This window comes from Bubalus kerabau, chromosome 9 (genome assembly GCF_029407905.1).
Source record: "Bubalus kerabau isolate K-KA32 ecotype Philippines breed swamp buffalo chromosome 9, PCC_UOA_SB_1v2, whole genome shotgun sequence".
NCBI classification, from domain to species: Eukaryota; Metazoa; Chordata; class Mammalia; order Artiodactyla; family Bovidae; genus Bubalus; species Bubalus kerabau.
Window position 1 is genome coordinate 27,904,334 of NC_073632.1, and position 15,568 is coordinate 27,919,901.

At 38.0% G+C, this 15,568-nt stretch overlaps 1 protein-coding gene across 2 annotated transcripts in view; it reads left to right on the plus strand.

Moving 5' to 3' along the window:
- BCKDHB (branched chain keto acid dehydrogenase E1 subunit beta) overlaps positions 1-15,568 on the plus strand; it is a 267,754-nt gene extending 252,186 nt beyond the window's left edge. For both annotated transcript variants that reach the window (XM_055534873.1, XM_055534874.1), the window contains one exon: positions 15,422-15,568. In XM_055534873.1, the coding sequence (XP_055390848.1) occupies positions 15,422-15,562 (141 nt within the window). In that variant the 3' untranslated portion in view covers positions 15,563-15,568. The remainder of the gene's footprint in view (positions 1-15,421) is intronic.

Genomic DNA, 15,568 nt, shown 5'->3' on the forward strand with positions numbered 1-15,568 from the left:
ACATACAGCTTGCTAACTGTTACAGACCTCTGCCTGCTCCCTTTCTTTTTTAAAAAAATTAATTAATTTATTTTTAGCCATCCTGGGTCTTCATTGCTGCCTGGGCTTTTCTCTAGTTGCAGCGAGCAGGGGCTACTCTCTAGTTGGGGTGTGTGGGCTTCTCATTGCAGCGGCTTCTCCTGCTGCGGGGCACAGCTCTAGGCACGGAGGCTTCGGTAGTTGAGGCTCCCAGGCTCAAGTGCTCAGGCTCAGTTTTTGTGGTGCACGGGCTTAGTTGCCTCGCAGCATGTGGGATCTTCCTGGATCTGGGATCGAACCTGTGTCTCCTGCATTGGCAGGTGGATTCTTTACCACTGTGCCTGCTCCTTTCCTAACAATTCCTCACACCTATTTCTCCCACTGGAACACAAAACTCTCTGGAGGTAGGCTCTGAAATGTTTGATTGATGAATGATGGAATATATTAATTAAACAAATTTCTTTGGCTATGCTGTCTTGCTGCACACAGGCATTCTCTCCTTGTGGTGGGCTGGGGTCACTCTCTAGCTGTGATGCATAGGCTTTCATTGCAGCGGCTTCTTTTGTTGCAGACCTTGGATTCTAGGCACGGGAGCTCTAGTTGTGATGCATGGGCCTACTTGCCCCACGGCTTGTGAGATTCTAGTTCCTGGACCAGGGATTGAACCCATGTCCCCTGCATTGGCAGATGGATTTTAAGCACTGGACCACCAGAGAAGTCCAAATGCATGAATTAAAAAAAAAAAATCAATATCAAAGTCCCCAAAGCTCCTTGAAAATCGGTACTTGAACTGAATTTGAAAAGTGATCTGTGTGATGATAGCAGGGGATAGTTGTTATAAAGTAGTCAGTTTGGGGACTTCCCTGATGGCCCAGTGGTTAGGGTGCTGAGCTTCCACTGCAGGAGACATGGGTTTGATCCCTAGTCAGGGAATTAAGATCTTGTATCCCTCATGCCATGCAACTTGGGCAAAAGGAAAAAAAAAAGTTTTGGAATCGTGGTGGGCCTGTGTATGTCTGCACCGGGCTGGAAGGGAAATGAGGATAAAGAAGAATAAGCTCTGGGGAGCCAGGGAAAACTTCAAACCTAGGGAGGGACCCAGTTTCAGTGGCAGCAGTGTGCTTCTGGTGGGTGAGTAAGAAGGTTCTGTTTGAATCGCTGAGGAGTGAAAATCTCCACACCCCACTTACTGTCTTGTTGATTTTTCTGCCTCTTCTGTGACTAGGCTTCTTGACACCCCAGAGTGAGACAGAACAGAAGTAAAAACTGGGAGGGTTGGATTAGCCGATATTTACAGATGCCTACTCTGTGTCACACATTGTACCTCTGTGACTGTGGGCTGTAAAAACCAGCATTCAGGGTGCTTTGCGGTGGTGGTTTTGCCAGCGTAAAAGGAGTCACATCTTAAAGATTTAGCTATGATGCTTGAGCCCTTGAAGATAAATAATTATCTCCTTACATAGGAGTGGGTTGCATGTAACTTCATAAATGTGATCAATTTAGGTAATTACCTTGCACCGTAATAATTGTGTGTCTGGAGACAACCACAGATAAGAAACAGAACTGATGAAGTGTGTGCTTCTTCTCCGAAACTTCCAAGAGCTGCTTGGAAGCCTGTGTTGTTTTCTTGCTCCCAGTGTTGCTTTTGACACGGCATATGCTCTCTGGAAATCTGATTTTCTTCTCCTGCCTAGACCTCCACACATAACCCACTCCAGCTGTAATGTGCTGAGATTACTTATGCCATAGATTTGACCGTGTTTTAAAATGGAACTGGAGTGTAATGGCTGACTTCACTATTTTTTGCATTTATTTACAAAGCTGCATTCTGGGGAAATAATTCAGTCAGCAAAGAAGATACTGTTTTAGCATCAAGATTGGTCATTTCAGACTCGAAACTAGTTCTTGTTATCTCCACAGAAAAGGAAACTGTGTGTGCGTGTGTGTGTTTGTTTTTTCAGAATATTAGTGTTCAGGGCTGTTGCTTATTAATAGGATCAGAGTGGTTGCCATAGCAATCGAACAGCCTCTGGAGGGAGTGTGGTCATGGCCTTAACACTTCCGGCATCCCACCCAGTTTGGAGACAGCCCCTCTGAAAAGAATTTCCTTTCATGGAAATTGCGTTACTGAAATAAAAAGAGTTGAATTTCTGTAGCTCAGATGTGTCCATAGGTCTGTGTTGCACACTTACTGTGTTAAAAAGAAAAGCATTTATTAGTTGTGTGAATGCACAAATGAGACCTAGAAGGACACATCAAAGTGTAAACTGCTTGTGAGGAAGGAAGACTTCGTTGTTTTGCTTCTTGTGTTTTACCCATGTTAACTTTTAAGTAAGTGTTCTTTTAAAAACCTTTTTTTTAAAAAAGCATTTATAACAAACACAGGATATGGGATTTCCTTCAGGAATGAACTTCAATCTATTGCATGTTCTTTATTCCCTAAACAGGCTCTCAAACACCCAAAGCCACCTTTCCTCTTTTTCACGTGAGCTGCAGAGCTGGAAAGCCATTTCAGCAAGATGCCGATCAGACTCTTTTATCAGTATTTGGGGTTTCTGGCGTTTCTGTGAGTGTTCTCAGGTAGAAGAAACTCTCGGCATGTCACAATCTGCCCAAGCTGTGCTGGGCGAAACAAGTGACTTAATACTCGCATATAATCCTCATATAACTGTAACAGAAACCAGCAATCGTTGGGTCTGCCTCCGAAATTGCTCGCAGGGCAGATTGATGTGTGAACACTATATTTACAGGACCAAAACCCCACCACATTTGCTCTGCAGCTGTGTTTAACGGTTATCAGTTTGGCGCGCGGCATGATTATTTTGGAGCAAGAATAGACGCTTCAGATTTCCTTTTGGCAATTCCGGAGTCCCTGAAATACCTACTGCTGAAGTGAATCATATGAACTTAATTAGATTTGCTACATCATTAGCATTTGAGGAAACCTAAGGAAAATCCTTGTGGGTTGGTGATTTGCAAGGTCGCATAGAAGCGCACTAATTGAAAACGATGACGTTCTAATGTAGCATAACCCAGATATATTCTCTACATAAATCATTTTTTAATCCAGCTGTCAAAGCGATACTTTCCCAGGGATGCCCAAATTGCTTGCCTCAGACCACGGGGACCTCTCCGCTTCCACACAGGAGATGGACCCCTCTGCACACGGCCAGCTCCACTTGAGGACACGTATTATTGTGTATGACAAGCTTTACACCTAGAGTGAGCGCTCCCGGCTATTTAATCAACATCCAGGGCCAGCTATGTAGACTGTGCCAATTACCACTAATTGAAGCTGGCAGACCCCATACCACATTTACATTTGCATTTTAACTTGAAGATGAACTTCATTGCAATGTCTGGTCTGTTGTTTTCACCAGAGGAAAAGAATTTTACTTTTCTTCTCAACAGACATTTCTTTAAATGCTCCAGAAATTTTCTTCTGTAGTTTTAGAGTTGTACAAAGTGACTTAATCGTGGAGAAGAGCCATAAGTATTTACTGTGAGGAGAGGATTACATTTCATATTCCAGCTTAAGTCTAGGATACAATTTGTAGCCTATGTTTACTGAAACGGTTTTCGCAATCCATCAAGAAGCCGTCGCATTCTTTATCCAATGACTTAGTTACCTTAAGTTCATCTAGACGCTGTCAGCGATAAGAAAATAAATGAAAGCAAGAAAATTTAATTTCCTGGTGAAGCACTTTAATGATACGTGTATTTTTTGGAACTTTTGAAAGAAGAAACTTTAGACGTATAGCCTACCGTGGACTGAACATTCAGTTTTTCCTAAGAATGTAGGATCAGCTTCAGAACCCCAAAGTGGCAGCTTGTGCCCTAAACTCAAGCAAGCTGCTGACAATTAACTAGAAACAAGTTCCAGTCTGGTCCCCACTGCCCCTGTGAGTCTCTAAAACATTCAAAACATACATCTGAGCTTGTCTTTCTGTAACTCTAAGAAATCCATCTATTTCACATCTCCCCCCACCCCCACAAAGGCCCTAAACTGCTAAGCTTTTTATTAAAATTGAAAAAAAAATCTTGATCAAATTTGACATAAACAAGACGATAATTCCACCAGTTTCTGTTTCCCAGGTATAATGGCAGCACTGGCTACACATTTTCCTTGTATCCAAGCAAGACTCTCTCGCCCACTTTTAAAGTCTTTTGCAGCTGCACCCAAGGGTAAGCACGCCAGCTGGTTCAGATACCACCAGAGCTTGCGTGCACTTACGTGACCTCGTTTACCTCACTTAACCTTCGCCAGCCTTAGCGCCTCACTTGCTACTGCCACCTAGATTGTTGAAAGGATTACATAATTACACTTGTTTATTATTAAAGACTATCTCTTGGTTTCTATTTGGTGAATCTCTGGCTTTTTCTGTGCTCTGCCCACACGTTACATGCTCCTTTTCCTGACCGAGAGGACATGTCAGCAAACAACATTTCTTCCCTGTAGCCTCCGTGTTGCTTCTTAGGATATCCATCATGTGTTGACTAAAGATAAAATTACTTGTTTGTGTTTGTGTGGGCTTGCGTGCATTGTTACCTGTGCTATGTGACAAATAGGGACTCTCCTGTGATCTCTTTGGGGGATCAGTGCTGTGTGCTTTAGCGTGGTGCCTAGTTGAGGGACCTGACTGAAGTTTTATACAGCTCAGATTCAAATAAGGAAATTAAAACACAGCAAGTAAATGCTCTGGTTATATTCCAGATAAAATATGTGAATATCACCCATTTATAGGAAATGTATAAATGTAGTTCATCAAAAATGCATTAGTGAACAGTGTCTCTGGGCATTTCTAATATTAAATTTTTGTGCTTAACTCTAAAAGTAACCAGAAGCAGGTCTCCGCCACTAACTACACCTTTCACTGTTATATCTGTGGTTTAATCAGGCTCATTAGAAATTGATCCACTCTGAGCATGCAACACAGATTGTGTGAGAATCAGCATGCAGTTTATACAGAATTTGAAGTAGAAAAGGAGGGCATGTGTATTATCCCCCTAATTCTCAAATAGCTCTGGATTCTTGAAATTCTAACTGTATGCAAATACATAGACTTTCAACCAGGAAAACTTCTTTGTAAGAAATATTAACCAACTTTAAAGGTAGAAACATACATATGCAAACACAGTAAATAGGAAAATGTATTTTGGATTCTGTATGATGTTTTTATTGGTTCCAGACCATAATTACAATGGCTAGATTTACTTGATGAATAGATTAAACTCATCAGTTGGCAAAAGTTATCTGCATATCAATAATGAGTGCTCTTACAAGCCTTTTTCTTTACTCAGGTCAGAGACTCCTTCCCAAAACTTGTTTGCTTGGTTAATTTATTCAATTACTCAAAGCTTGAGAATGCTACTACAACTGGGATCCAATTAACAAGTTTGGGGAAAAAAATCTCCCTAATAATTGATGGTAGCCTAAAACATTTGTTTTTGTGCTTTTCTTATTAAAATCGCAGTGATCTGGTGAACAGAATTAAACTGCTGAAAAATAACTTGCTCTGATTTATTCATTCAGCAAAACCAACCTTAAAGGCTGTGTTGGTATGACACCTAAGATTAACTTTAAAAAAAAAAGAAGCTTTAATTTCAGTGGAAACATTGACACATCTCTTTTGGCATTATGTAGATAAAGTTGATTTTCCCCTTTTCCTTAACTTTTTATTTACATTTAGCAAGTTGTTTTAGCATTCTTTTAAACATAAACTAAAACATAAAGTAGAAATTTAACATGAAGAATAAAAAAAAGCAGTAAAGAAGAATGCATTATAACAAAACAGTATCATTTTTAAGATAGCAAATATTTTAGAACCCCTCCTTTTTATTTTAAATCCAGCTTCTTAAACTTTTTAGAAAGATGGTGTCAAATAGGCAGAAATCACTCTATTTTAGTAGTTTCATTTTATCATTAGTGTTGAAACTTAAAAAACAGGTTGCAAAATTGGAACCCTGACAGATCCTACTAGAAATTTTCTGAGTGCAGGTTCGATTCCCCCAGATTTGAAAAGAATAGATTTTCTACGTCACGAAACAAAAGAATCCTCAGGTCACTTTAGCCAGAATTGATTTCTGCCTGCCGAGCACCATTTGGTGGAGTGAGAATGCTATACAAAGAATTTTGTTGCAAAACAAGCAGAAAAATTGAACGCTTTGTAGGATCATCAAAAGTTGCTTTACAAGAGTAATTTAAATTTCCCAGTGCCAAGCAAAGCAAAAGTCCTACCTTACAGAGGACGATTTGTTCATGAGACGACCCATTGCTGCTAGTCGCTTATGTTTATCATTATGCATTCACATTCTAGGGAAATTCCACTTTCAAACTTTGCTGCTGTGTGGATGCTTTCTTCTATAGGAAGAATTTTGAACTATAAAATTTGAGAAGCTTTAGCGTCTGTGGAAACTTGAGAGCATTGCCTTTTTTTTTTTCCCCTCTCTCTATTGAATGTAAAGTGTTTTAACAAAAGCGGTGTAGCCACAGTACATAGTAAATGTCCAAATTTGCCCATAGTATATCTCAAAAGAATTTAGACTTCTAACTTTTTAAACCTCAGAACATCATTGAAGATGGATTGCAGCAAATCAATAGACTGTGTTGCAGGAAGATTTAATGAAGAAATTATTATAAATGGTGAGGCTGCTTCAGGTCATAGCTTAAGAGTATATCTGGGGGAAAGTCTGAAAACAGAACCAAACCAAAGTGGTTTGGATGGGATGCCAAGTTTTACCTTTGTGATTGCTAATTTAGTGTTTATGAAAGATTAAAAGGACTTAATATTTGTGAAATATTTGGTATAGTCGCTGGGCCAAAATGACCACTGTGTACTTTTTTAAAAAGTGAATTCAGATAAGATTATAAATTATAGAAAGTTTTCACTTGCTTTCACTTCTTTCCTATTTTAAAATAGTGAAATTTACAAAAGTATCATTTGGAGGGAAAAAAGGCAGTTTCTATTATATAACAAATTATTGATTTTAATGTTAAATTTTTATTTTAAAAATTGCTCTACCTCAGTTTCTACAATAATATAGAGTTAATGCACTGAGATTCATAGATAACTTTATATTAACATTTTTATATTCTAATAGAGCTATTGAATTTTAACCATGAATCATTTCTATATATATCTTAATATCATTCAACCTTGTGTTAGGTAGCTAGACTGTATCCAGTTTAAATCAGAAATTATATTTTTGTCTAACTTCAGAAAAGAAGCTTCCATTTGAAAAATGGAGTTTGAATTTCAGTGCATATCCTAATTTAGAATTCAGTTCCATTCTTTGTTATTATTAAAGTCAGCAGACATTGAAGGTGTTCTAATAAAGTTAATAAAGATCTTAGCTTTTAATATAGTTAAGGTTGTGATTTTAAATGAAAGCTTTGCTGAAATAATTGGGATTGAGTGTAATGTTTTAGGTGCTATAGAAATCTGGATGAAATTATATTATTCATATACTGTCTTATTTAGTTATATTGGTTCAACTGTGTGTTAAAAGTGAGAGACATCATATCAACCAGTGTTTGTTGAATGCATCTCATGTGCATAGTATTAGAAAAGTAAAATAAAAAAGCTGTATTAATGGGAAGCATCCTGTTAGTTTGGAGGTAGATTAGGGACTCTGCTGTCTGTGAAGAATAAATTTCACAAGTCTATTTCATAGGTCTGTACAGAAAATTGGTATAGACATAAAATGTATATTTTAAGCTCCGTTTTAAAAATGTGATACTTTCTGTTTAAATCATTAACTTAAATGAAACCTACTTCATTTCGTGTTAGTAAAGTTGTATTTATTTAATCCAGGAGTGAAATTAACTTGCAGTCGCTGGCATAGTACCTTCACAGGTTTCTGTGACTCATTTGTCATTCAAGACACCAGCATCATTTTTTTCTCTGCTGCTGAAACTGTCTTGACTATGGGCATATTTTCATGGTAGATTAAATCTACATGTATTAATAACAAATATTCTATGATAGTATTTGGAAGCCAGGTGATGTCTCACCTTATATAAATAACTAGAACTAATCAACCTAAAGCCAACACGTAAGTCTCTAAGTTCATGGACTTCTAAGCTATCAAATATGTCTCATTTTGGTATATTAATTTAGTTTTTCTCATTTTTTTTTAGTTTAACTCTTGTGCTGCTCATTATGATCCCTAGACAATGTATTGCATTTAGAAGAAAGTATCCTTAATTTAATTTCAAGTAACCATTGAGAAAACTGATTTTTAAATGACTTTAAGGTCCAGGTTACATCACATAAACATTATTGCTAATAATTAAACTAACAGGGACTAAATAGTATTGGAATTTAGGTTTAAAACTTCACAAAACACTTAAAGCTATTTCTTAATGTTTTCCCTAGAGAAGAAATGATAACTCTATGATCTATATGTCTTGTTCAGTACTTTTCACATGTATAGCTTATTTTACCCTCACCCCAACCCGCTCTTAGAAACAAAATATGTTCTCCTTGTTTAAATGTGTTGTGGTGACTAAATGTTTATGTGATGTAACCTGGACCTTAAAGTCATTTAAAAATCAATTTTGTCAATGGTTGCTTGACATTAAATTGTGGAATACTGCTTCTCATATTCCAAGGAAGAACATAATATCCAGATTTATGAGATAGCCCTGCAGGCAACGTACTTTGACTTGGATATGTTTCTCATTGCAGTGACCTGCATGTCTATCTTTCCATTAAATGTTTAGGAAAATTGATTGAATAGTTTTTCAGGAAAGTGAAAGGAACTCTTCATTCTGTAATCAGCTGTAAGAAAGTAGAAACGTATGCAAGACCTAAATTTTTCTTATCACACTTTGAACTTCACAACTTTCCGGCTCAAGATACTTTGTAGTCTTACACAGTGGGCCATATCCAGCTTTCTGTCATTAGAAGGACTGAATAAAAATTATTCCAAGGTTGCTCTTAGAAAGAAATGTGAGTCTGAAATTGCCTTGAATTAAAAAAACTGAAAGCCAAACGATTGCTTTAAAAATAAATCAAATGATATTATACGGTCTTTATTCTTGACTGTTTTTTAAAGTGTTTGTGCCTTGATTACATTCACTTTATCTGTTGGGCACATTTTCACATGGAACCTTCCAGTACCTGGCTGACAGGCTGCTTTTCTACAGTAATGCTTGAAAATTACGTTCTTCTGCGGGGTGCGGGGGGATTTTTCAACCATTTCCAGAGTTTCTGACTTAGCCCGTCATCTGGCCACGCTTAATCTGTCCTCCTAGGCCCAGGAACTGACAGGGTGTAGGCTCCCTGCTCCCCACCAGGGGGCAGCACCAGATCCTGTCTTTCACTGGGTGCAGCCTGGCTCCTTCAGTAACCTCAGTGGTCCCCACCCTCCTTCCTCATAGAGCACTGAAACTTGTTTTGGTATTTTCTTACATTTTTTAAGGCTTAGTAAGTGTCCAATAAATGGTAGCTATCGGTCACTAAGCTATGATGGATATTACATCTCGATCTGTTTGACGGTTCTGTGTACCCGACTCTTTATCTTCAATGATGATTTGAGCTATTTCTGATACCTTGTGTTTATTATCACTCGAAAATTTTTAAGAGGAGAACAAAACCTAGCAATTATTAGGTCAATTGTACTTCAAAAACAAACTTACAGAAAAAGAGATCAGATTTGTGGTTACCAGGGCAGGAGGATGGGCCGGTGGGGGAATTGAATGAAGGTGGTCAGAAGACACAAACTTCCAGTTTTAAAATAATTAAATACTAGGGATGCCATGACCAACATGATAAATACAACTATAAACAACACTGCTGTTTGTTATACATGAAAGCTGTTAAGAGTTAATCCGAAGAGTTCTCTCTCAAGGAAAAGGTTTTTTTTTCCCTATTTTGTCAAGTTTGTGTCTAGATGAGATGATGGATATTCACTAAACTTACTGGGATAATCATTTCATGATGTACCTAAGTCAAATCACTATGCAGTACACCTTAAACTTATACAGTGCTGTACGTCTATCATATCTCAGTAAAACTAGAAGGAGGAAAAAAAACAACAAACCCCTACAATTATTGAGCACTGTGCTGAGTCAGGCATGCAAAGCAGGTACTTCTCATAGGCTGCTGCCCAAGCTAGGGAGGCAAAGAGGCAAGGTAACAGCAGAGTATAAAAACAACAGGGACAGAATTTTTAATACTTTTGCTGTTGAGTAAACAGAGCCTTAGAAGATTAAATCCTAGTAGAACAAAGATTCCCTTCAGATAGAGTTCCAAATTACATGCTGTATCAATTATATTGTATAGCCTTGCCATGAAAACAACAAAAAGATTTGTTGGGAGTGCCCACAGCTACAGTGTGGAATGCCTGAGACTGATTTCAGTGATGTAACCGCTGTGACACGGTGACGGGAGAATTTATGGCTGGATGTCCATAAAACTTTCATGGGGAAGTGAGGTTAATATTGAGACATTTTGAGCGATCTCATGAAAGCCGTAACATACATGTATTTACATGCACATATAATAGCATGTAACCTGTGTTATATTTATGAAAAATATATGAATAAATGCAATACTCAATTTTTTGTGTGATGAGGACTATTAAGATCTACTCTCTTAGCAACTTGCAAAGATGCAATACAGTATTAATATAGTTACTATTAAGTACATTTAATTTTTAAAACCTATCAATATTTTATCTTAAGACAACCATGAATCCTATTTTATTAATTTTTATTTGCCTTAAAAATTTACAGAATCTCTGTCCTCTGCAATTTCTGCAAAAATACTTAAATTTTTATTTTGTTTTGATACAGAAGATAGGCAGATAAAGAAATGCCCTTGCCTGCAGCTACGACTTTTATGATTTGAAACTGTTATTTCACACGGTTTGCTTCCTTTTCTGGTTATAACATGCATAGCAACCCAGATGGCTAGTATATAAATAATTTGAGTTATGCTTTTTAAAATCATTTAGGATAGCCTAGGAGTTTTCTGCTTCCCAGGACCGTGTGTTTTTTGCTGCGTGTGTTACCGTCATGCTTAGTTAGCTTTTTCACGTGTCTTAACCTCTGCCTTCCTTTATGTATGAGACAAGTTTCTTAGACGGAATCTAACCCTCTTAAGGCTCTCTTGTGAAACTTTAATCCCAGCCTGCCTCCTGTTTATTCATTTATTCGTTTTCCTGTTGTTGCTGTTCTCAGTAGTTGTGCCTCAAAATCTGCAGAATGAAGGTAGTCAGGTTTGAATCCTGTCTTGGCTCTGGATGTAGCTCTGCAACCTTGGGCAAGTTCCTTCACCTAGTCTGCTCATCTGTGAAATGGAATATCACACCGGCCTCATAGGTTTGTTGAAATGTTTAAATGAGATAAGATAGAACTCATTTACATCAGAAGTACTTGTTACCATTGTTATGGTTAACGTATTTTGGAAAGAAAATTTTCATACTTACAGAAAGACATATTCAGAAGTAAATTCAAATACCACGTACTGGAGTTTCATGCAAGGGTCTTCTGGAAGAAATGTCTGTTTTTCTCAAAGCATCTGAGTATTTATGTGAAAGCACATCCCACAAGCACAGTATATGCAAGTGTTAACTACCTGATAACATTAGGGCTTGCTTTCATCCTTTTCACCGGATCCAAGGTGAAACTTTGGATCGTGACTAGCTGGAGGAAAGTTTCTCTTGGCACCTGCCTGGGCTCTCTTCTGTTGCCCCTGGTTACCTGTTCCACTGTGATCTGCTTTGGAACCTCACCATCCCATCTGTCATTGTTCCGCGTCAGTTGAGCCAGTCCACATACAGGCTCTCCAGGAAGAGAGACCAGAAACTGGTACTTCTCATCTTAGCCCCAGTCATGGAAACGACCTGTAATCCTCTCGACAGCCCCGCGAGTTAGGGAATTATTCATTCCTAATATTATGCGGATTACTATTTTGGAATAAAAAAATCATTACAGTTTGAAAAGTATGAGTGTACTTATGGAAAAGAAGAATATGATGAATCTAGAGTATCTTGCGGAGAAGGCAATGGCACCCCACTCCAGTACTCTTGCCTGGAAAATCCCATGGACAGAGGAGCCTGGTGGGCTGCAGTCCATGGGGTCGCTAGGAGTCGGACACAACTGAGCGACTTCACTTTCACTTTTCACTTTCATGCATTGGAGAAGGAAATGGCAACCCACTCCAGTGTTCTTGCTTGGAGAATCCCAGGGACGGGGAGCCTGGTGGGCTGCCACCTATGGGGTCGCACAGAGTCGGACATGACTGAAGCGACTTAGCAGCAGCGGCAGCAGCAGAGTATCTTGAAAATTCAGAGCTTATGGTTGCTATAGTTACGGTGTCATAATGTATTTAATGAAGAGAGATATACTTTGTGTGGGATTAATCTGGCCCATTGATCTACACATCTGCCAGTGAGTTTCAAATATTCTTTTTCTGCGTATGTGTGTACAGCTTCAATATGGAAAATAAACTGAGCTTGAAAAAGAATGCTTATTTTGATCGTTGACCAGAAAAACATATAGTCACATATAAATCATTTGTATGTGAACTAGTTCAGTGGGAAGTAACTGTATAGCAGCTTGACCCAAACATCTTATTTCCAGTCTCTTTAAAAGGAAGTTTTAACACAAGTCCGTAGAAGAGATATGCCTCTTTAATGTACTTTAGTTAGCAAAGCTTTAAAATTTCATACTGTTTCCATCAGTTAAGATATATCTTTATAAAGGTGGCGCTAGTGGTAAAGAATCCTCTTGCCAATGCAGGAGATATAAGAAACTTGGATTTGATCCCTGGGTTGGGAAAGATCCCCCGGAACAGGGCACGGCAACCCATTCCAGTACTCTTGCCTGGAGACTCCCATGGACAGAGGAACCTGGTGGGCTACAGTCCATGGCATCACAAAGACTTGGACACAACTGAAGTGAGTAGCACACGCACACACACACACACCTTTATAAAACTGAATCATATATTCTTGAATTACCTTCTGTGATTTTTATATCTTATATATTTATATATAGTCCTTTATAATCATTTAATTCCACATACCTAACAGTAATTGTTTCCAAATTAAGAAAATGCTATGTGTAAAATCACAAATTTGTGTACCATAAAATGGGAACTTTTATTCTCATAAAATGATTCTTCTTTTTACTCTTTTGTATCAGTGCCAGTTAATTACAAAAGTAATCACTCAGTTGCTAAATTGTGTCCGACTGTTTGCAACCCTGTGGACTGTAGCCACCAGGCACCTCTGTCCATGGGATTTCTCAGTCAAGAATACTGGAGTGGATTCCCATTCCCTTCTCCAGGGGATCTTCCTGACCCAGGGATCAAACCTGTGTCTCCTGCTTGGCATGTGGATTCTTTACCCCTGTGCCCCCTGGAAAGCCCACAAAAGTAATACTGTGTCATAAAAGCTTCAGCCGTACGTATAATGTACATATGGGGTCTGTTGTCCCCTCCTTGTCACTCCTAACCTCCAAGGGTGACCACTGTTCACAGTTCAAGGGCGACCTCACAGACCTTTTTCTATGCCCCTGAAAACATGTAGATGTATTCCTATAGAGTGATTCTTACAATCCTGCAGAATTAGAAGCATTGTTTGAAAAAAAAAAAAAAAAAGTTTGGTGATGTTTGTCTTTCTGCTAAAAAGAGTGGTTTTCACAAACATTGGAGCATCATTTTATCATAAACCAGCTTTCCAGGGAACTAATTTGAAAGAATAATATTTTATAACAGGTGTAAAATCAAGGGTATTTAAGTGAAATGCTTTGCCCTGGCTTTTCTGTGTTTTGCAGTACCCAATGGATAGTTTGTTTATGAAGAATGTAGTATTCAGGGGAGGTAGAAAAACAGCTCATGTCAACTAAAGTAATAAACTGAGTTAATCCCAAGTTGACAATTAAATCCCTTTAAAATTACTTATTTCAGTCAAGAAGCAGTCTACCCAGTCTGTCATCTCTTTTGAGCCTATTAGTAGTGGAATTTCTTAGGTGATTCTTCAAACCCTATGTCTGCAATGTTCTCAAGTTATTGATGAGGATTTTCTGTTGGAAAAGCCAACATGATTTGTTGTTTGATGCTTTTTTAAAAACATTTATTTTAATTTTTTTAACACCAAAAATGTTTTGTATTGGGGTATAGCCCATTAACAAGCTGGGACACTTTTGGGTGAACAGTGAAGGGACTCAGCCATACATATACATGTATCCATTCTCCCCAAACCACCTCCTGTCTAGGTGGGCACATAACATGGAGCAGAGTTCCATGTGCTATACAATAGAGCTTTGTTCCTTCTCCATGTTAAATATACCAGTGTGTACATAACCTTCCCAAAGTCCTTAAGTATCCTTTCTCCCTGGCAACCATGAGTTCATTTTCTGTCTGTGAATCTCTTTCTGTTTTGTAAGTTCATTTGTATCACTTCTTTTTAGATTCTACCTATAAGCAATGTCATATGATGGTGTTTGATGCTTTAAGTTGCAGTGGTTTTGGGGTGCAGGGAGAGTGTAAGGGAGCTGACCCTGTCTGCCCGGATGCCCTTGTCACTGGACGAAATATATACAGGAGATAGGGACAGCGCATCAGCACTACTTCATTCAAAGCTTTCTGCTCAAGTGAAAATGTAAAAATACAGTTAGTGAAATAGAAGAAAATGTAGACCTTTTCAAGGCATTTGTGACACAAAGCAGTGTAGAAAGTGGATACCTAAAAACCAAAGGTTTGATTTCAGGTAATAGCTGTGAATGGTAATTTCATTTTCCTAAGAATAGTCTAATCATGTATCTCTTTTTAGTTTTTTTTTAACTCTCTAAAAATTTTATTTTTAAGTTTGAATTTGTCACTTGAATAATTTTTTTTCTTGAAGATAACTTTCTACAGGTTTCCTGTGATTGAGATCTTACATTTTTTTAAGTTAATTAATTTGCTTTTTTATTGATGTGCACTATGGTCCACTGGGTTGCAAAGAGTTGGACATGATTGAAGCAACTTAGCACACATGCATACTTATGAAAGTAACATGTTTATGGTGTATAAAATTTGAAAAATGCAAGAAACAAGAGAAGACACATGCCATCACTCATTTCAAGCTGCAGAGTTTACTATGAGCATTTGTCATGATTTTGTCATACATTACATTTATATTTGTAGAACAACCTGTTAGATATGATCACATTTTGTCTTAAGCAACAGATATGTATGTAGGCATAAAATGCACATACATATATGAAAACATATCTTCAGTAAAACTTGGATAAGGCTAAACATACTGTGTGTTACCTCCTTTTTTCACCTGCCTTTTTCGCATTATAATATACATAACTATTTTAATGCCATTGTATTTGGAAGCGAAATGTTTCATTTCTGTGAATAAGAAGTTCTTGAAGTCAACCATCTGGATTCTTCTGCAGGAAGAATGTTTCCTGAACCTGGAAGCTCCTATATCAAGGGTGTGTGGGTACGACACACCATTCCCTCACATTTTTGAACCGTTCTACATCCCAGACAAGTGGAAGTGCTATGATGCCCTTCGAAAAATGATCAACTATTGACCACGG